Source organism: Mya arenaria, chromosome 17 (assembly GCF_026914265.1).
Source record: "Mya arenaria isolate MELC-2E11 chromosome 17, ASM2691426v1".
In the NCBI taxonomy this organism is placed as follows: domain Eukaryota; kingdom Metazoa; phylum Mollusca; class Bivalvia; order Myida; family Myidae; genus Mya; species Mya arenaria.
The window spans coordinates 11,539,352-11,561,633 of record NC_069138.1 but is presented as its reverse complement, the minus strand read 5'-3'; the positions used below and the strand labels follow the sequence as shown (position 1 = coordinate 11,561,633).

The window sequence follows — 22,282 nt, the reverse complement described above, 5'->3', positions numbered from 1 at the left end:
AATTAGTATACATAAGTATGCATACATTTTTGTGAATCTTATTTGGGAATATGAGTAAATCTTAAATGAATCAAACACATTTTGCAACATGGAAAACATTTTTCGCGAGGAAAGCGTCCCTCGTTCTTTTTCCACCATGCAAGTGGAGTGGCCTCCTCGTCGGGAGGTTCGTGCAGGTAACGACGCAGCTCGTCGTTAGCCGTCTTGGTCGTCTTTGTAACCATAAAGCTAAGACGGGGTCGTTTGGAGGGTGTTGATGCACTCTCGTCGGGGGTTGGCAACCGAAGTGGAACATAGTACAATCTGCTCTCGAGCGCGTCTTCCGTGTAGCGCCGCTGTTCCGTTGACAGAAAGTCCAGGTCCTTGTAGCGGGGTCCAATAGAACGGTACTAATAATTCCATGAAATAAGTTTCATCATACATAATTATGATAAATGCTAGAATCAGCCACAGAAACAAACAAATCCATTCCAAAATTCCGTTGCTTCATACAATGAAATACAAATTTGATGTTAGTTTCGTGTTTTAGTCCTATTTTATCACTAACATTTTCATGTTTCTTTCTTTTCTGTCACCTATTTCCATGGTTTTTTTTTATCAAGTACAGCGACATTGCTATGTTTGTTCTATATCGCAATGATCTCGTTATCACTTTCACACTTTTCCCACAATGCCACTCTTTTTCATTTTTGTTTTACAGTGACAATCGTTCATTGGTTAAAGTAAAATAATCTTTGATTATTTATGCGAAAAGCTACAGACACAAGTTAAGTAGCAAAAGGTTTAAACATAAACCCCGTTTAATGACACTGGGTAAACGCAAAATTCATAAGGCTGACTCTAATTTATTACGCTTTCAAGTGTTCATAATTCAATCGACTCCCGCTTATTATTATCATATTATAGATTTAGGGTTCGTATAATTGTGTGATATTTCAGGCAATGGCATTTATATGTTTATTATTACTTTGTTGAGTCGTTTTCATTGTCATTCTTCGCTCATGTATGTAACTGATATTCATTTATCATGTTGGTTACTTTAATGATAAAATACATGTTTTATGCACATATTCAACTGTTAAAACAAAACTAATTATTAAATCATTTCCTTGTATGGTTCCATCAAAATAACAATCCCTCAACGCGTCTGTTTAATTATTGAATACATCATTTAATCTTCATTGTGAAAGTATCACTTTCTTTCCATGTTTATACAATCGTGTATACTTTCAGGATTTACATAACAGCAGAAAATAACACTTAATTTTATTTTATTTTATTTCTTTATTTGCACATAACGCATTTACTACAATTGACAACTAAATTTTCAAAGTAAGAAACGTAACCCAAAACAAAAAACTGACAATAACTCAACATTGTTGTAGCCACTGTTAATCGCAAGCACCTTTACTGGGGACGTTAAACAGTTATGGGCAAATGAAAATGAATTGTTTTGAAGTATTCTTGTATGACTTATGTATATTGTGTACTTTCTTATGCTAAAATATTTGATGAAAGCGACATAACCTTGAGTTTTTATATGTATGTACATAATTAAGGTAAGTTTTGTATACCTATATCTATATTATGTTCCCCATTTCTGGGCTGATGTTACCACTAATGGCTAACTTAAAGGGACAAGCTCATAAGTTGGCACAAAAAATAACTGTTCCCGGTAATGCATCCGAAAACACTTCTATTATAATTTGGTAACTCTTTTATAGCAAAGTTGCAAAAATACAATAATATTTATCTAAGTATACACAATATTCTGGTTGAGGGAAAAAAACCTTGTAAACTGACACCGTAGCCACTCGGCCACAAGGATAGTTTAACCTTTCTCGAATACATTGGTATCACGTGATATTAAACATCAACCAATCGCGTTACAGCCTTTTGCTGAATCGCGTTACTAGCGTGTTTTAAGTTAAAATGTTACATTGAGGTTTCCATATACAATATTTTAACATTTTTTTGTAAAAGGTGCATATCACAACAATGAGCGAGGACCTTTAAGTCGTGAAACATAAACACAAGCAAGCTTTCATTTCCAAATATAAAGGGCCTTTAATATACTTCCTTTTTTGTAGATAGAAAACATGGTAATTGTCTTTATTCAAACTAAGGCTACTCTTTGGCTACATGCATAATCCATCCAAAATGTAAACACTCTTTGGGTTTGATATACATGTATATAATATATAAAGATAATTATGTAAGCATTTCATAATTCGCCAACAAATACAAACAGGAATAAGTAAAAAACAACATAAAATTAAATGGAAACATATTTAATATTCCATATTCAGAATGTATATATGTAGTAATACTGTATTTGTTTGTGTACTATGATGTAAACTGCAAAATAACAAACGACATTGTAACATAAGCAAAACAACTCGACCATTCTTGAATCAACACTTAAAGAAGTGCTTTCCCTTGGATTTCATTTTAATTTAAACCTTTCATTTACATGGATTTCATTTCGAAACATCCGTTACGTGAAGGTTTTCTTCACTTTCCTCTGCTTGAGAGGAGCCGGAGGCCGGTTGTTGTCCTGCATAGGATTGTCATCGGAATCCACTAGGTTTCGGAGAGCCGAGAGCTGAAAAAAAATAGCAACGTTTACGTAGTTTTCCCTGATTGTTCTTTTTTATTTTTTTAGTTAAGAATGCTTGTAAATATAGCGTGACAACCCAACGTTAATTGTGACGTAATTTTCAGTTACTGCGGAAAGCAGGAATAACCTCGATTTAAATATTTAATAGGATGTTTCTGTTAAATTTTACGACTATCGTATTGAATCATATTCCTCGTTAAGCGGAAAACATGTTGTCTTCCCATGGACAATCATTTTGTATATGAATATTTTGTAGCTTATTTGACAAGGCTTTACTCGGTTTATACACTTAACATCTACGTAGGGAATGAAAAAAAAATCATGTGCGCTCGTAATTTTAATCCGTACTCTAAATGGCATTCTCCTCGTACGTTTTATTTATCTAAAAAAACAACAACATTTTTTTTCACTAATATGCTCTTATACAAATACAACGACGATTTAAGCATTGAATTGTATACCTGCTCCTTTGAATACTCGACTGGCTCTTTAAACACAATCCACGTGACACTTTCAAACAGTGGGGGCGTGGTCAGGGAGCCGAGATAAGTCCAGTAATCGCTCGTGTTTGCTGCAATTCATATAACAGATCTAGTAACTTGTTCAAAAAATACAATGGAAATTCAGGGATAAAACTAGTAGTCAAAACGATGGACCTGTCCATTAAGAGGCGCGGTACAAGGTCGAAATGACGCGCAACGTCGTAGTACATATTACATATATACATAAGTATATTTATAGTATCCAATATACTTCCATTAAAGGGACCTTTTAGACCACACAAAGATTTCCCGGTTATGAATCTTAAAACTGTTAAGAGTATAATTATTTAACTTTTTGATACAAGAATTGCAGAACGAAATACAACAAAGTTATAAATAACTTGGTTGTAGCGGGGAGCGAACCCTAGCCTTAACTGTAACTGAAATGCCAAAATGTAAATCAAAGTGACGTCTCAGCTTTATCATATTGACACTGTTTAACCCAAAGAATGATAAAAATGCATTCATTACAATGACAAACATGCAACGAAACCAAGAGTATATTATGAATTTGGCGCCTATGTATTTACCCCATTAATATAAAGCGAGTCAGTCGTCAAGTAATTGACATTCTCTTACGTTTCTGTTCAATAAAGCGTCGTGTTGACCTCATTATTTTATTCAGACTTTATCCACTGTGTGTTTGCCTCGTGATACATAACGTCATATATCCTACGTCGGAAGGCAACATTTTGCTTAAGTTGAAGAATTAAAACAACTATGACTTTTCTTTTTTTACACCATTTTAAATAAAACAAAGGGCCTCTCCTTCGTTTTATTACCGGAGTTTGATGGGTGATAAGTTTCATCAAACACTACGACAAACCTGTTTCCAAAATATGTTTTGACAGTGCTCCGTCAGACTGTTGTTTTGTGAAAAGGTGTGTTGAAGTTATTTTAAGAAACTAAATTCTCAATCAAACTCTGGTAAATGACCGAAGGTGGAGCCTCGTAAAATTTTAAATGGTGGAGAAATAGTAAAGTTATCTTTGTTTAAATTCTTCATTCGAAGCAAAAATTTGCCTTCCGACGTAGCATTTATGACGCAATATATCACGTGGTATACACACACTTTCATTGCATATATAAACTAAACCCAGAAACATACTGGGACTTCAATAGTAGTAAATAGTAAGTAATCGCTTGGACAATGCTCTTACAACCCCTTAAACATTAACATCAACATTCAACAATCAATTTTGATTAAATCTAAAAAAATGTTTATTTGCATAAAATACCATTTAAACACTAAATCATAAATCTATAATATATAAAACTAACATTATTTTGAATGTTTATAACGAATGACCAATATTTATAGATTCTAAGATCGAACCCGAATATGGTTTCATATGCCCCGTATATTCCATATATCGGATCACCTACTAACATCGTAACGTATATATCACGTCGACAACCTGTATACATGTTAAAATGTTCCATTCATTTATCGGAATCGGAAAAAAGGCGCCATTTTGATACAATATGTGTCAATGCCTGTAAAAAGGGGTACAAAGGTGCAAAAATGACATTTGCTCTTTTTGGTAGTTATTTATAGAGTACATCATTAGAAACAATTTGGCGAAAATTTGAGGTCAAAATCTTAAGTACTTTTGTTGTTATGACGATTTAAAGAAGCACAGGAGTCGATCAATTTATCGATGAAAGTGTCAAAAAGTGGCATATTTTTTTAGATAAAGAAATGAAACAACACATGTTTTTTATGTCTTTATATAATTTGTAGTTATATATCTTACACAAAATAACATATTATTGAACTGGTGACAAAATTCTTGTAAAATTATGATTGAAGTTTTAAATGGCAATCAAAATGTTACCATGACAACCACAATACGATGCAATTCAATATTAAACGTAAAAGGGATCACACACGCCGCTCTTAAAAAGTACTCAAATAACCTAAGCATTGGCAGACACTTTACAAATATATTTAAAAAAAATTATTCAAAATGTTTAAGACTTTTGTTGCTATGGTGATTTAAGTCCAAGGGGGGTCAGTGTAAAAAATCTATTCTATTATCGAAATATGAAGAAAATGTACATCCATAAATAGGTATGTTCATGTATCTATGCATTTTGTAGCTATGCTTATTATACACATTATAATTTCACTAATGGACAATCCTGTAATAAAAAAACAATAAATGTAACAAATATACACAGAAACATTGCCATGGCAACAAAAATACAAAGTAGTGTATTTATTGTCTCTGTACGTGTGTTTGAATCATTATTTCTTAAAATATTATAAGTTTACATTATGCAATATTGTATTTATATATATAAAACATATTACTACACTAAGAAACAAGTTGTAACCATGGCAACCACAAGTATCAATTTTTCAATACATTACATATACAAATCAATTCTAGAAGAAAACTTAATGACAATAAGAATTGATGATATTAGCATAAAAAAATATCACTGCATCATTTGTTAATTGATGAAAAAAGGATATTAGGGTTGTAGCAAGAGATATGGAAGGTTTCTGCACCCTGTTCTTTTTTTCGAAGCACCCGTCATGAAGAGTAAGATTGGCAACCTCCTGCCTTCATAGAATTAAAAGCTTAAGACAGTCAAATATTGATTTTGTTTTGATAACAACTTTATATTAACAAGATTATAAATACACACAGGCTTTTAATATTTGGCACTTGAAACCTAATAGTACTTCAATTAAACATTATACAATATTCCTAACATTTTCTGTAACATTCAAAATGTTAAAATTATTCACAGATAAATGAAGGGTGTCCTATTGAAACATGGAAACCTGTCTCTTTTCTGTAGCTCCCTGTCTTTCTTTAACCTGGCTAAACCCCTAAGAGGTTTGTTTATATAGTTACAGTAAATATCAGCTTCAAATTTCTGCAGATTTCTTATACTGAGAAATAATGTTATTACTTATTTCTGAATGACAAACACTAGTCCAAGCAAACAGCTCTAAAAAGTTAATTAACAGGTTGTACAGTTTGTTCAATGCTTTGGTTGAGACTGTCTAGGGCACACTTTCTTTTTCCATGTCTAATCTGCTGTATTCTCTGATCTTGTCATGTTAATACCACTGCCATTCAAGATCCATCCCCTTGATGAAGAATTCGGAAAGGAGTTCAGGGTACACAACTGCTCTGGTTTTCATCAGGTAAACTAAACCATCACCGATGCAGCAAACCTGCACCGCACAAAGCCAGGCCTGTTTGCTGAAAGTATGGATTGATAGAAATTATGTCTTAATCAGTCATATTTTGACATCACAAAAACACAAAAAAACAAGCTTATATAAAGATCAAGATATCATGCCAGTGTTTTGACAATGTCAGGAGTTACTTGGCTAGCTTTTATTTTTGTTTAATATTGTTGAAAATTTGAAATGTAATATAGAAATAACATACTTATGAAAGTTAACATATACATTCTTCCTCTGGCAACAGGTATGCAAAGATGTATTTTATCAATTTCAACAGTTATTGAGTTATGGTCAGGGTTATTTTGTTTACATGTAAATGTCACCAATTAAAAGGCTAACGCTGAGGCGAATACTCTTAAAAATCTAGGGTTCAATTCTGTTAGGTAAGTATTTTCAAAATTAAAGTACTCTAGGGTTTAATGTGAACATTTTATTAACTACCTGCTAAGACCAAAGTGCCAATTTCGGCTTTTTATCTCCAAGCCATGGTACTTGAAGAAGTGATCATCTTGCTCACAACAGTGTCTGCTCCCTTTCAATTCAGTCTCATCGATGAAATAAACTGCTTGTTGTCCTGCAACATTTGATACACATCTTTATTTTATACATGCTATTTTGTTTATCTAAAATATTGCATGATTTCAAAATAAAATATGGAAACCAGTTAATTATTCGGTATTACACAATATGTCTTCTGATTATGTATAACAAGGTTGTCATATGTGCAACCAAAAATCTTCTCCTTGCTTGGAAAAAGCTGTCAATTAACAACCGTTTATTAATTTGTGAACTTAAGTTATAAATAACTAAAATGTACCCGAGTGCTCTGCACATACTCCAAACTACGATGACACCCCATTTCCATCAAGTTTTGAACAATATTGGACCAATCGGTTGGGCATGATTGGGGAAGAAGACTGGCAGGCAATGTCCCAACTGTAATGGAGGGGGCCGGGCAGGTAACATGGATACTGTCCTGAAATAAGATAGCAATATGATGTTATGTAGAGCACTGTGATCTCTCGTCAATTCATTATTGTTGTTATCAAAACTCATAAACAGATTTCAATAATCTACAATCTTATCGTGGACAGGTTGAGTTTTTCTAGTAAATGAAGGTCATTCATAAGTTACACAAATCCTTATTAAAATGTCATCAGTGTCGTTGACATGTACATCGGGAACACTTTACTCCCATGACTACAAAAACATATGACTCGGTATGATGAGAAATTTATATAATTATACAAGTTCATTCATTATTATGGACAATGTGGTATGGAAATTAAATAAAACTGCCAGTTCAAGCCGTTTGTTTACTTCCGGGTTTATGACAATTGACGAATATTTTCGCCTTTTTCTATATCATTTTAACATAATAAAATTTAATAGTAAATGTATACAACTGCAATGATATTTACCTGTCAAAACTCGACAGGAGCATCCTCGAAAAGCAGCAAATGAAGACAAAAAACGTATATGTTTGAAAATTTCTTGTTTGTCAATTACTAACCGGAAATTACGTATATGCATAAGGGAGATAACCTTGTTGTTATTATACTCGTCGCTATCGGTAATATCGTTGTCGGAGAATATGTATATTTTATGGATGCAATTTAAACAATTGTTGTACGTTAAAATTTATAAATCTAACAAAGAAATGGTCACTTATACCAATTAAAGCCAGTGAAATAAATCAACAACACTTTAAACACGTTTTTCTCGAAATTGAAATTGCCGACTTTGTACCCCTTTCTACAGGCGTCGTCACATATATCTTATGTGACCAAACATGTGAAAATATGGGGTCACCGTTTGACCAGTCCTAGATTAACGGCGTTGCGTCATTTAGGGAGGCGTGATATCAACATCTATATATTGACTGACAATCACTGGTCAGCTGACTATTATTACAATATATAAGTACCATTGACATCAGCTCACAAACGATACTAATTCCGGATCATATCTGTATATTATGTCTCCACGGCTATGGAGATTTAAAAACTCTTGCACTACCAGAGGTATCTGTGAATGTGCATTTCGTCGAAAGGGTCATAACTCAACATAGAAGAGTAAACATGAGTTATATATAACTATTTTTTATAACATATATTTGACGTATAAAATGTTTCCCTATATATTTATCGTAGTTTGTCTAATAAAAATGCACAGTTCTTAAGATATAAAGGTATACTTTTAATTATAATTTTGGAAAGGGAGGTAATAAAAAATATCTTCAGATACGCACTACGGTACTGTATATAGGATATAAATTCTTCTACTTCTATAATTCTCTTAAGTAGCAGTCTTACCCTTTCATTGTCTGACAAGTACGGTTTATTATTTAAAATCCAAAAGTGAAATCACTTGTACGCTCAAGAAGTCCATAATTACTCTCTATGCTGATATAGTATTTATATTTGCATTTTATCAAGTTAATTCATATCTTATTAAACCGGATGTTGAAGTGTTTCGTTATTTATAACCCTTTTTAAAGGATGTCACATTGCTAGTATATGGAAATATTCAGTAGTCGTGGAACCTTGATCAGTTTCTGTAACGTTATTATGTACAAGCACGTGATATCTTTTCCTAACATTACGTGATTGTTTTTTTCTTTTCCTAACAATACGTGATAAAAAGCCGAATAATGTAGCTTCTTATAAAACTTTCAACAATTCTAAAGAACTACAATTTTTACATATTTTTTTAAAAATATTTTCAGCTTTAAATTATTTATCACTTAAAATTCATGTCTGCTAATAAAAACAGACGTTTGTAGATAAACTGGTACAATTTTACATGTTACTTTATAAAGGGAAATAATAAAGCGATTTCTCAAAATAATACTATTTATAGCCCAACATGTGGCTCTGCAAATACATTCTGGTGTCTGTGGTTCTACTTACAGGGCAGGAGGAGGGTGGGGTCAAGGGTGGTTTCCACGGTCATTTCCGCGCCACTGGTCTTCAATTTACCACAGTTATCTGATATAACTTTGAATTGATTGCACGCTACCCCAGGCTGAAATTTAAACATTTGATTGAATTAAAATAAAAGCAACTAACACTAGTGTTTAATTATCAATATGATACAATTTCATATTTGATGTATTTGTTATAAAAAAAAGCTTACGTTGCAATGGTGAACAATATTTTTGCTATATCGAGACCGATCGGTATTTATTTCTGGTTGTGTATTTCGTTTTGGAATTTCTATGCCTTGATTTTCTATGAAGAGCAGAGAACATGTAAAAAAAGGAAGGAATTGCTGCAGTTTCACTACTGCATGTTCAATATAGGAGTATGAAGCGTGCCACAGACCGTGATGAAGATGCCAAGAACCGCTAGTCCGTCAGGCTTCTGGACGGCGTCTGCGAAGCTGCTGTATTTAGTAGCGTTCCAGTGAACCAGATGAAGCTGCAAACATTGCATGCCTTCGGTAAGTGTCTTACAGAACACAAATTCTTCATCTTTACAGATCTGATGAATGTTGGCACACCGATATATTTGCCAGCAGTGTTACTGATTTAAAACAAAACACACAGGAACGAGCCAAAACGATATTGAATTTAAGTTTCTTGGCACTGTGACGGCTAATATCGGGGGTTTAACAACAACTAAATTGTTTGATAAAATCATGTGCTCGCTTAGGGCATCTGTTGACACATGAGTGTGAAACGCATTACATCAAAGGTCTAGTTATCGACAAAGCAAGACTAGTTTTCATGTATACCCATTCCATTCTGCGTTCAATATAAAACATTCGGTGAGTACACATACAGTGTTAACGTAAGAGTATCTAACCTCTGAAGCGTACATCTTCCCGTCGACGGTGTGTTCGGATCCACGGCCGTCCTCGGCACCCCAATGAAGATGAAACTGCTCCAGGCGGTATTCATCTTTACCCAGGGGACCGCCTGTCAGAACTGGAAAAAAGGCATCGGTACAAAGCAAACTCCATGTTAAAGGAAAAGGCAGTTTAGCAATGTATAAGCTCCTTTTAAATACAGTCAACCCTGTATTAAGTGTCCACCTATGAAACACTAAGGTCAATTTGGCTGCTTAAAACAGGTGCATGGCCACTTAATCCAGGTTGGAGACTGTCGCCACTGAAGCTTTGTTAAAATAGAAATATTTAATATATCTTATGAATGACAAATGACTGGTACTTCAATTACAGTGTATAATGTTTCCATAGTATATATTGCTATAATGTTTAACCTTGAAGTATAAATACAACTTTAATCGCGACTCATGAGGATGGCACGTGGTACTCACAATCAAAATTATTTTGTACGCAGACTCTTAGATAGTTAAATGATTTCCGGCAGAAAATGAATGAGGATTCGGTACGTAGCAATTTGGGAGGGGAGTTGCAGAAGAGGTGTTAGAAAATTTGAGGTCAGCCTTTTGTTTGCATTACGGCTTGATCCTACAATCCCCCCTTGCAGATAAAAGTGAAATTAAGTAGTCATAATAGCGAATTTTACCCTCATTATTGAACGAGGTACAAAGACTCCTAAAAGCGGCTTTTCAACTATGATGAATGACATCAAAAGCGTTCCGCAACCAAGTTTAGAGAAGAAAATTTGGGTTCAAGGTTAAATGAGAGCCTACTAGACTATGGTCTCCTTGGTTCGTTTGCAACGTGTAACACCAAGGGAGGCTCAGAGACTTGACAGAGACTTTCATACTATACTATGATAATCAGTTGCTCTCTCTCTCTCTCTCTCTCTCTCTCTCTCTCTCTCTCTCTCTCAAGAAAAACACAGTTTTCTACAATGTTCAATGTTAATAACATTATTAGAGTTTAACCATTTTAATAAAAGTTTGCATTCTATTTAATATATAATAAAAATCATACGACATCATGTATACGGCAATTTTGGAAGCAAGAATGGTGAACAAGCTTCTAGCGATATTCTTGTTTGTATAGTTGGTTACGTTGTTTATGGTTGTTTCAAATGTGGACATTTTAACCACTCGATGGTAAGAATTAAGATGTATATAATACCCGTATAAATAAATAAATTTGGATACACTATCAATTTGCTATGATACAACAATGGTCAATTACCCGTTAACATAAAATATCAATTTACATATGAAAACAATTTGTCGTAATGATAATTTATACTCGGGTCACTGTTGCGAACTGGAATACAATCTTATTGATTATAACAAATACGATTCTTTTTTATTTGTTAAATGCTGTGTAATTTAGCAATAAAGATTTAAGATAATGAATTGGAAATATCGACTGTCCTATTCTGTGGATGAACATTTGTGAGTGTCAACAAGTCGCTCACCTGATTGATTTTGGATGTTAATAGGGTAAATAAGATAGTATCAGTTGTTACCCGACTAAATGTGCGTGTGTATGTGCGTGTGTGCGTATGCGTGCGTGCGTACGTGTTTGTGATGTGTTTGTGTGTTTCAGTTTGTTTTAATAAATAACGTGACTATTATTTTCCTTTATAAAATATCACCTTGAATAACATTCAATAATACTATGCACTCTATTCTCGATTCTAAGTGTAACATTTTGCAAATACTCCTCGGAATAAACACTCCATCTCTCCTCGGTTAAAACAAAACATACCTCCCTTTTTCGTGATTTGGCACATAATGCTGTGTCCGTTGTTGACAAGCTTGACTTCACTTTCTGGAGTGTAGTTGGTCGACAAGGGGCTGGATCCCTGGACGTCAGAGTCATACTCCGCCGCTGACGTCACGATATCGATTGGAGACTGACGTTCGCCGTTGGCGATCGGAAAATCCTTGCCCCAAGTTGATGGGCCTGGAAATAGGTGAGAAGGAAGAAACTTCAGACGTCTGTGCCATTTTGTCAGTAGTAGTTATGTATGAAGCTTGTATTGTTATTTTGCTGGTTGCTGTGTTGGTATTGCGCATTGATTTGCATTGTTTAATACATGTATATGCATGTGTAGAAAAACATATTTAAATCATGTCCTGAAAACGCCTTCTCAAAACAAGGAAGATCCGGTAGTCTAGTCATATTGTCTATAACAAAAGGAGGTACTCTTTTGAGTACCAACATGTTTTATCTAATGCTGCTTTGGTTTTAATGAATTTCATAAATTAAAACGAGCTACTAAGGCTTTAAAAATGTTCTAGATTGGGTTACTCGAATCTACCTACGAAATAGAAACAGACCCTATATAATAATAATAATAATAATAATAATAATAATAATAATAATAAAAACACAGTTTAAAATACATTTCAAGCTTTTTTTTCTGAAGACAACTTGAACGCCTTTCCCCCTTTTGGCCTAAGCAAAGATATCTGATTAAACTCGTGAGCTCATTAAGATAATATATGTTTCATTATTAAACTGTGTCCGTCATATTGACAATAGTTTCAATAAAAGATACCCTTTATCCACAAATCTTGACATGTCGTCCGGGGTTTAAAAGGTTAAACTAGTCAGCATATATGTTAAATAATTTCAGATCCATTTTATTCCTATTCTTTATATGTGGCGATACTTGCTATTCACATTTCATTTTCTTTAGGTGCCTTATTACCTGATTTTTGTCGTTGACTCTTCGATTGTACATGGTCAAAGAGCCGAATATAGTTCAACTTTTTCCTTAATGTGCCTATGGGTATAATTATCATAGTTCTGCCGTAGACACGTCGATTGTAAGTGGTCAAAGAGCCAAATAAAGTTCAAGAATCATGAAAATTAGTAGAACGTAAGCATTATTAAATAAACGAAATAACCAAAACCATATTTAAATCCAGATGAAACTAGATTTTTTTCACAGGCCTGGCCAAAATTGTTTGCTTACAGACAAATAGTTTAATTGAACACATGGCCTTCGTGATAGTCAGTTAAGCGATTCTTTGTGTATTTTTGTGACGGTTAGTTTAAACAGCGTACAGTGACCGGGTCGAGAAAATGTCATGCCTTTTGTAAATTTTAACAACTTCGTTATAAAGAAATATCAAAGTGAATCAAGTGGCACTTTATACTTAACCAGCGATTCAATTTTCTGTAATCGTACGAAGGACATTTAAACACATCTTGTGTAAACAATTTCAATAAAATCATAAAATAAAAATCGGGTATTATGAATTAAGACGTCATATCTTTGCACAAACGAAAACGTACACGTATACAAAAAATGCATGATACTTTTGAACAACCATTTACCATTTTTCGTCATATATCCCCAATGCGCCATGTCTGTTTTCTTTAATCCTGAAAAATAATAATAATCATTTGCAATAAAAAAAAACAGTTAAGGACACTAAAACTTCGTGAGTTGAGAAAGATAAAGATTAAATCAAACTTGATTCCTAAAATGGTTATGATGAAAAATGACAATGATGCTGATTATTATTCTTATGCTGATGCGGATGATGTAAATGATGACGAAAACGATGACGAAGACGACGATGATGATGATGATGATGTTGTTGATGATGATGATGATGATGATGATGATGATGATGATGATGATGATAATGATTTTGATGATTATGATAACTCTTATGCTTGTTTTTGTTTTCCATTTAACTACCACTTATTCTCATAATCTTTAAAGCTGGTGTCCTAAAACTTTTACTATTAAAGATAACTTACTTTCCGTAAAAAATTGACATATATCCTTAGATTTCACATTCAAGCACATAAACATTTACATGTACAGTATTTATATACAATTCAATCTTTGACCTTAACCATGACCGCAGTCGCTGATAAGCCGGCAAGGCCGGTGATAATTAACGGGTAAACATGCCATATTGACGGGTAAAAATGCAGATAAACTCAGGTTGTTCAAAATGACGAATGATGTGAATTTTGGTATAAATTGTTTATAAATAAAAGCCAATGTACAACTGTCATTTTCGTAACAAGGATACATTTAACAAAGTGCAGACACAAAAACAAGACTGTATGTTTACACTTCATAACATTAAATTGACTGCAAAGTTTAAACATTTAAATTTACAGAGATCCTAGAGGAGAAACATTTTCCTATTCAAAGTTATCATAATGGAAGGAAACAGACTTTAGTACCGGAAATCGAGATTACGTGTCGCCAGGTTTACTTTTTGTCTGGATATGTTAATAGAATTAATGCGCGGGGGTTAAAAAAGGCGGCGTATGGTGTGATGAGGTGCAAAATAGTGCGAGTTAAAAGACCACTTAATTTAAAAACGTTCATTAGATTGCAACGTTAATATGAATTTGAAAGCAAGCCGAAGAATCTTAAAATATTGTTTGTGAAGAAGTGAGGGAAATAGTTAATTATGGACAATTAAGCAGAAAATGGAAATGTCTTGACTTAAAGAGCCTGCCTTATTTCAACAACTAGTAAAACTTAAAACGTCATCAGCCAATGTCGGGTTTCATTTCATTTAACTTACACTAGCAATACACTTGCAATATAAAAGCAATGTTAACATATCCTAGTACATATAGGTTTATCATTTGATGTTATAACTCTAGCTAATTATAATAAAATTGATCAATTTCCTTTGACTATTTTTTGTTTACGACAGGCACTCATCGGTTACAGTTTTGTGCCATTCATTTTCTTTGGATTTTGTTTTTATTGCCTTTGAACCAAAATTGAAAAATTGTGTCGCCCCAACAGAATATTTAGGCCTTTAGCGCTCTCATTAATAATTTACAACTTGCCTTGATACTCGTAAAGTTGACACTCAAAAATGCTTATGCAAAAAGTAGGACAGTCGATATTTTCAATTAAATATCTGAACTATTTATTGCTAAATTATACAGTATTTAACAAATAAAATATCACCTGTTCAAATAAACAATGTGGCATTCCCATTCGCAACAGTGAACCGAGTATAGAACTAACATCATTAAAAAGTATTTTCATATGTAAATTGATACTTTATTTTAACGCGTAATTGACCATATTTGTATCATAGGAAATTGAAAGTGTATATTAATTATATATAGATACTTGGGTATTGTATTCGTATCTAAGTTCCCACCCTCGAGTGGTTGAAATGTACACATTCAAAACAGCCATCAACAATACAGTCAAAATAAAATTATCGTTAGAAAGGAATGATGCTCCCCATGTGCCCATTTTCTATGAGATGGCAGAAAATGTAATACAATGTGCTGGTAGAAGGTAAATGGTTTTATCATGTTTATTAGGGATGCAAACGAATGGCAAAATTGATATTCGAATATACGGTAATTCTTTCGATCGAATATTCGAATATTCGAATACCAAAATGATCCTTTAAGAATTGTAGAAAACTAGTATTCAATAACGTAATAGCAAGGGCCCTGTTACCCTTCTTTGTCGTATTTGGTACACGCGACGGACACGTATTGTTCCACAAATTAGCCTCTGAATTTCCCCATTTTCAGAATATATCCCAAGAAAAAGCCATAATTATATTTTAAACAAAAAAATAAACTATATCAATTCCTCTGCGTTCACTTTTGTAAACAATGCAAAATAAGATCGGGAGTTTCTTTTTTTCCCGGTTAAATGACGATATGCGCCAACGTGGTACTTGCAGCCTCGTTCTGGGATTGATGTTTACGAAATATTTTTATAGAAAACGACACCAACCATGGCCGCACGTCGATTTTGACTGATATATTGTTCAACAATACAGGACATATATCCTTAAAGATGCACCATTATTCCCAGGAGATATACCACAATTAAAAATATTGTTTAAATATCCAAAAAAAGATGAATCATTATCGAAAACAATGGTTCTTATTAAGGATACCAAGTTTAATTTGAAAGAAATGAGCATGAAACGCGGTATTTTTACCTTATGATACTATAGTAGACCACAGTAAATCTTTTAGCATTCACCAATCATTTAATATTTTTGCGCTTTCTGCTATTAAATACACGGTTACAATCTTGTTATCAATATTTAATATTTTGCATAAATGCATTATTTAGTAAGTAGAAAAAGATTGGTTAGCCAAAATTGATGTTTGTTATACATGTATATGTATTGATTTTGAATAAGAGTGTCACTTTAAACGTTAAACCATACAACTACTTTTCAACGCAAGAGCGTTGTAACGAAACATGGAAAACAGTTTAAAGCAAATAACTATCACATGTCCTTCGAATCATCAAGGCGATTTGCGCATATCGCCAAGCTTGATTCGCAGGGAAAAACAACACATTGGTATAAAGGCCGATCATAAATGTTCCCAAAATAATTGGAATGTGTTTTATGTCACTTGTCTAACAGCCAGTAAATGCAAAAATCCGATATGGCGCGTGTATAGTGTCATATGTTTACACCTCTGGCATTACGGGTCCATCGCTGTAAAAACAAGACAGACGAAGATGACAGTTGTAGGCAAAAAGTTTATTAATTTATTATTTCAACAAAAACATCGAATATTCGAATACTGATTTTGGCATTCGATTACCCAACGTTCGATCGAATATTCGAATATTCGTTTGCATCCCTAATTTGAATACACTAGTTGAAAAAAATCATAACCTGGAAAGATATTATCAGGTTTGAGGATAAACTTTTACAGTCAATTTAAAGTAACCAAATATAAAGTTGCTGTTGTAGTTCAAAATATCCAAGATATGGCTTGGCCAGACGATTTTCTATAGTCCTATCAGATTATGGGATTTTCAGGAGAGATAACTAACAATACACAGGACAAGATTAAAGTTCTGGGTATGCACTTCCTCTTTTTGTCATATACCTACATTTTAAATTTTATTTCAATCCATTTCGTATTTTCCATCAGGTAAAGGGGAGATTTTGTTCTTTGTTCTTTGGTAAAGGGGAGATAATAAAATATGCAGGACAGGATTATGGTTCTTATGGTTTTCTCTGTCCTTAACTGCAATAAATCTATATCTGAAGTTTCATTTCAATCCTTTTAGTATTTTCCCAGACTAGGCCTAGACAAGCACCAATTATGAAAATAAATGTAAATGGGGAGATAACTTAATGAATATGCGCTGCACTTCCTCTTATTGCCATCTATCTATACATCACTTTAAATCAATCCCATTAGTAGCTTTGAAGTTATATAAGGATGGATATGACGGACGAAAGGACGTACGGACGGACACACAGCTGGCCGGACGAACGAACAAAGCGGCTACAATATGCTATCACTTCGGGAAGCATAACAAATTTAATTAGAAACATAATGTACAAACATAATAGCAATCGGATAAGTTTCATTACCGAACCAAACACATGTTTAAGTTGAAGTACAATATTAGGAATATTTTGAAACTTAGTCAACAATTGGTTTTACGACTGTTCTTGTGATTGAAATACTTGTACCGATTGCTCCATGTTTATAAAGCATTCACAGAGTAAACATGCTGCCAATGATAACATTCAAATCTATATAATAACAACATTTGCAGCACTCACAGTTGGCTTAATATCAACGCAAAAAAACATTATATAGCATGTCTGCCTTTTACAAATTTGAACACACAATGATCATTAAACAAATCATATGTTTATTACCGTAACTCCATTGCCAACCTTTGGAAAATCCAGAGGCTCGATAGTAAATAAAGAATTAGTCTATCAGCGGATCCTTTTCTTTTCTGCATATATGTTAGGGGAAAAAATGCTATTTTGTATAATTCTATTACTTTTTGGTCCTTTTTAGGTTTTGTCAGTCAATGTAATTTAAAAAAGCTAAACTTTCTTCAGCATTTTTTGATAATATCATTTATCTAGCTACCAACGGCTAGAGGATACATAACATTTTATTTCTTTATTTCTTGTTTCTTTTTGCACAATTCGCGTAATTTGAACCTATGTCCAAGTTGAAATAAGCTGTCGATACATATCTCTGTAATGAGCTTACTCTGTAATGAGCTCCCATAGTAATTTATTGTTAGCTATTAACGTTCCAAATTGAGTTGCTAGCACAAAAAGTGGGCTCTGCAAACAAACAATAGCATAGAACTTCCTGATAACAGTATTATTACTATATATGTACTTGAAAACTACCTAACGAAATATTAGACTTATGTTTCCATGCTATCACTAAACATTAATATTATAACGTCTGCCTTACTTACAGACAAAGTATGCTTAACAGCAAAGCAAAAACACACCTTTAGATGCGGTCAACACATCGATATAGAACATGACGTAAAGAAGATCTACATTTTTCTCCATACTCTTGAAACGATAATGATATTGTTATCGCTGCAAATGATATCAGGCTTAATTCAAATTCAGATTGCAAACGACAATGATAATGCCTACAGCATGTCGATTGGAACAACTCGTCCTTTTTCCATTAAAGACAACCTTGGATGCAAGCCGGTACATTAGTAGAAGTACTGTAGTTCGGAATAATAATAATAATAATAATAATAATAATAATAATAATAAAAGTAATAATAATAATAATAATAATAATAATAATAATTTATTGTAGTGTTTTAACGTGTAATTTGAATAAACAAGTTCAAATTGATTCCCTGTGTTATTTTATTAATAATTACGTTTCAGAAGAGAAATTGCAAAATTGAAATTACTAGCACGTAATTTACTTGCAGCCTAGTTTAATGTAAAGAATTTTGACAATTTAAACCGTTGATATACATCCGAGGTTGGGTACGATGTAAAATGATCGCCGTGTTCCGAATGACAGCATGTGCAATTTCAACACACACGATATCTCAATTTCAACAAAAGTATTAAACAGGACTTGTTAACACTGAGAACCAACAAATTAAGAACAATATCAAGGATACTTAAACCATACGCATAAGTTAGGTACATACCCGATATCAAAAATTCACACATCTGATATCGGTCACTTTTCAACAATATAACAAAAATGGAAGTTAAATTTTTTGTATACAATAAAGATATATAGAGAAACTTGCCCTTTTAGATTCCAACTATAGCGCACAAAATCTGCTAGAAATATCAGATACCGTTAACACACACTAGACAAACCTTCTCACTGTGTGTGCAGATGAATGTGTGAAACAAGGAATTGGATCGATCGAAGAAGTCTTAAGTTCTGGAAATAAAACTGCACGGTCAGTTCCAGATATAAAATAAATAGCTTCTGTAGTTGATAATTATCTGAGAAATAAGCTTGGAAGATCCGATTCCATAGAACCAATGGAGAGTAATTAATTAGTCGAAAGGTCTTATTGAGCTTTCTAAGCCAATCATGGCTATTAACATTTTTTATTTTGGTTGATTGTATTTTAGATGAGTAAAAGACGCTAGGAAAGCGGAGACAAATTTTTGAAATGATAGAAGAAACGGGCGTGGGTTCGCTGTCTATTTCACCGGATTCAAACTATTAAGGTCAAGAGATGACGAATGCATACACAAGCATTTCTGATAATCATAAACTGTTTTCTACGGATAGAAATCTTTGTTATACGGCCTTCTACTAGCCATTCGTTTGGCCTCTTTACGTCTTACACCATATCAAATACTTCACCGACGAAATTGAAAAGAAGTAAATTTACTCTTAAACTTAAATATATATATATACTTTGGAAAACCATCAATAAACTGAACATAAATCGTAGGATGCATTCAAAAAATCGGTTCATAGTATTATCTAACCACAAGCGACATGCTCATCAACGTTCGCAATTGTTTTCATCGGAAAAACTCACTGCTATCGACAACCTTGTTACCAGCACAATTTTCTCAATAATGCCAAGATTCAAAGAAGAGAAGCCATCTAACAGGAAGTGTAAAAAGGTGTTAATGAAATGGTATGTATACAATGTCAACTTATACTAGACATCTCTAAACAAACAAGTGCAGATGAACAAAAAAATGCATTTCCAATTAAAAATGTTTATCATTTCCAAATTATATTTAACACACGAACACGAGGGCTGAAATATTCCGAACTATAAACAACGGTCGAACCTTATCACATTATGTGAACAGAAAAATATGTGGAAAAGGGTAAACGACGAGACGTCCTTTATAAAACGATTTTTAGAGTTGCACATGTGAGGAGAGTTAGTTAATTACAAAATGAATAATCGTACATAGTTTTTTCTTGAAGTTTAATGATGAAATGTTTTGAATAACGACAATAAATGCGAGCAATGGTAAGTACACAACTGTCAAGCTAGCATCGATTTAACGACATGTTAAACGACATGTTCATTTCAAGAATACTCTAGTCATGTTAAAATATAACAAAGGTCAGTTTGGCTATGACTTGTGTGTATTGTTTGCATGCAAGATTGGCGTCTTTTTGTTAGTTTAGTTCTAATTTAGCTTTCAAAATCAACCTGTATCCAATTGCATGAAAAATCCCACAACAACCGAAATCGAAAAAAAGTTATTAAGTTAAGTGAATGAGCATGGAACTACACTATGAGTTACCTCTATAAAATAATTTGTCAAACAAAGTATTCTGAATTCACATAAAGACGTTAAGAGTCATGTTATGGTTCGATGGTAGCAAAACGCAGTCAATTATGTATCTGTATTGTATTAATTTAACTTTTATAGTGTTTAGAAGAAAACCTGATAAATAAAAAGGCTTTTTCCATCTGTATTGGATGTAATGACCTCATCAGGAGAGTTCATAAAAATGCAAACGAACAATTTTAATTTCCATGGGGCCTCTTGATGCGGTCACATACTGATGTTTACTTTAAGCGGACCGTGGTATTCTATGTCATTAAAACGATAGAAGCAGGCTTTTGTCCAAACATGAAGTAGAATGGGAGGAACAGGATCGTATTTTTGCTCTTGAAAGCATTATGTATTTGGAACTCTTGCTGCAGAGGTAAGATACAGCTACTTAGCAGCGGATTGTTCTATTTAAAAGACATTGAAAAAGTTGCCTGATTTATATACGTGCTTTTGGTAATATAATAAGCGTAATATAGATCTTACAAAGGTCATTGCCAACATTACAATTTGACTTACATTTGTAGACTCGTCTTTAGAAATCCTGAACAATAAACATGGAGCATACATTCAAGTTGCCTTTAATATTGGAGATTTTAGATAAGTTTGTTTATGCCTAATCTAAACCAAAACAATGAGTAGACTTGTGTCAACAAAGTACAAAACTATAGTTTGTTAAAACAAATGGGTTATTAATGTGGGATCATATCGTTTGAATGAATGCGTTAAATGAGTGAGATTTTATCTAAACGACAATTTCAATGCGACCCTATTTGAGGACAGTGAATTTAATTGGCGTTGTCACAAACTTCACGGGTTAATATTAATATTAGTAACGCACCTCTACATGGTATCCTACTGTAACGTTAATGTTCTCTTACTAGATGGAGTTGCTGCAGAAAAACTCTACATTTGGCACTGTCTGTATTTTCCTACTCTAAACACATCCTCTCTGCGCCCGAAATCCTCAAGTCATTGCACTGTTCAGGTAAGCTTGCTAGCAATGATATGAATTTTTAAATAAGAATTTGACAAACATATGCCCGGTTTCTACGCAATCCTGAAGTGTGTCTCAGTGATTCTAGTGTTGAAAATACGAGATTAATATCTTAGAACCTGTTCAGTGGAAATAGCCTGAATGCAATACAATTCAAAGACCCATGCGTAGAGGGTAACATAATCATATGACCCGATGATAAGCGTTATGTCAAAGAGTTTACAGTACGGATCAGCTTATGTAGTTTTTATGGGAATTTTACATAAAAAATTCACGTGAAGTATAAATAATAAACAATATCGCAGTGGGAGTTTCGCTGCTAAATTTGTTTCAGTAGTAAAAATTGCACTATCAAATATACTGGTACGTAAATCTTACTGTTGACACATTATTGCAATTGTTTATACAAGTGTTTCTCTTTAGATAAACAAGATCCTGCAGTTGCGTTTCTCAGAATACAAACAATTGAAAATTAGCCTTGCGAATATGTATAAA

The 22,282-nt window shown here is 33.3% G+C and overlaps 1 protein-coding gene and 1 long non-coding RNA gene across 9 annotated transcripts in view; both read right to left on the bottom strand.

The window, feature by feature from the left end:
* Nucleotides 1–1,264: 1,264 nt before the first annotated feature.
* Nucleotides 1,265–22,282, bottom strand: part of LOC128224659 (carbonic anhydrase 2-like) — a 42,609-nt gene continuing 21,591 nt past the window's right edge. For 6 of the 8 annotated variants that reach the window (XM_052934598.1, XM_052934600.1, XM_052934597.1 and 3 more), the window contains 7 exons: nt 13,562–13,609; nt 11,981–12,178; nt 10,183–10,304; nt 9,700–9,795; nt 9,286–9,400; nt 3,082–3,191; nt 1,265–2,605 (listed from right to left, as the gene is read on the bottom strand). In XM_052934598.1, coding sequence (XP_052790558.1) covers nt 2,498–2,605; nt 3,082–3,191; nt 9,286–9,400; nt 9,700–9,795; nt 10,183–10,304; nt 11,981–12,178; nt 13,562–13,592 — 780 coding nt within the window. In that variant the 5' untranslated portion in view covers nt 13,593–13,609 and the 3' untranslated portion in view covers nt 1,265–2,497. Of the gene's footprint in view, nt 2,606–3,081; nt 3,192–9,285; nt 9,401–9,699; nt 9,796–10,182; nt 10,305–11,980; nt 12,179–13,561; nt 13,610–13,993; nt 14,048–21,671; nt 21,691–22,282 lie in introns of those variants that run through there. The other 2 variants (XM_052934602.1, XM_052934596.1) reach the window with 2 other exon arrangements.
* On the bottom strand, nt 4,878–8,060 carry LOC128224664 (uncharacterized). Its single transcript, XR_008259518.1, has 4 exons — nt 7,795–8,060; nt 7,191–7,349; nt 6,815–6,947; nt 4,878–6,386 (listed from the first exon to the last, which is right to left on the bottom strand). It is a non-coding gene; the product is annotated as an uncharacterized LOC128224664 (long non-coding RNA).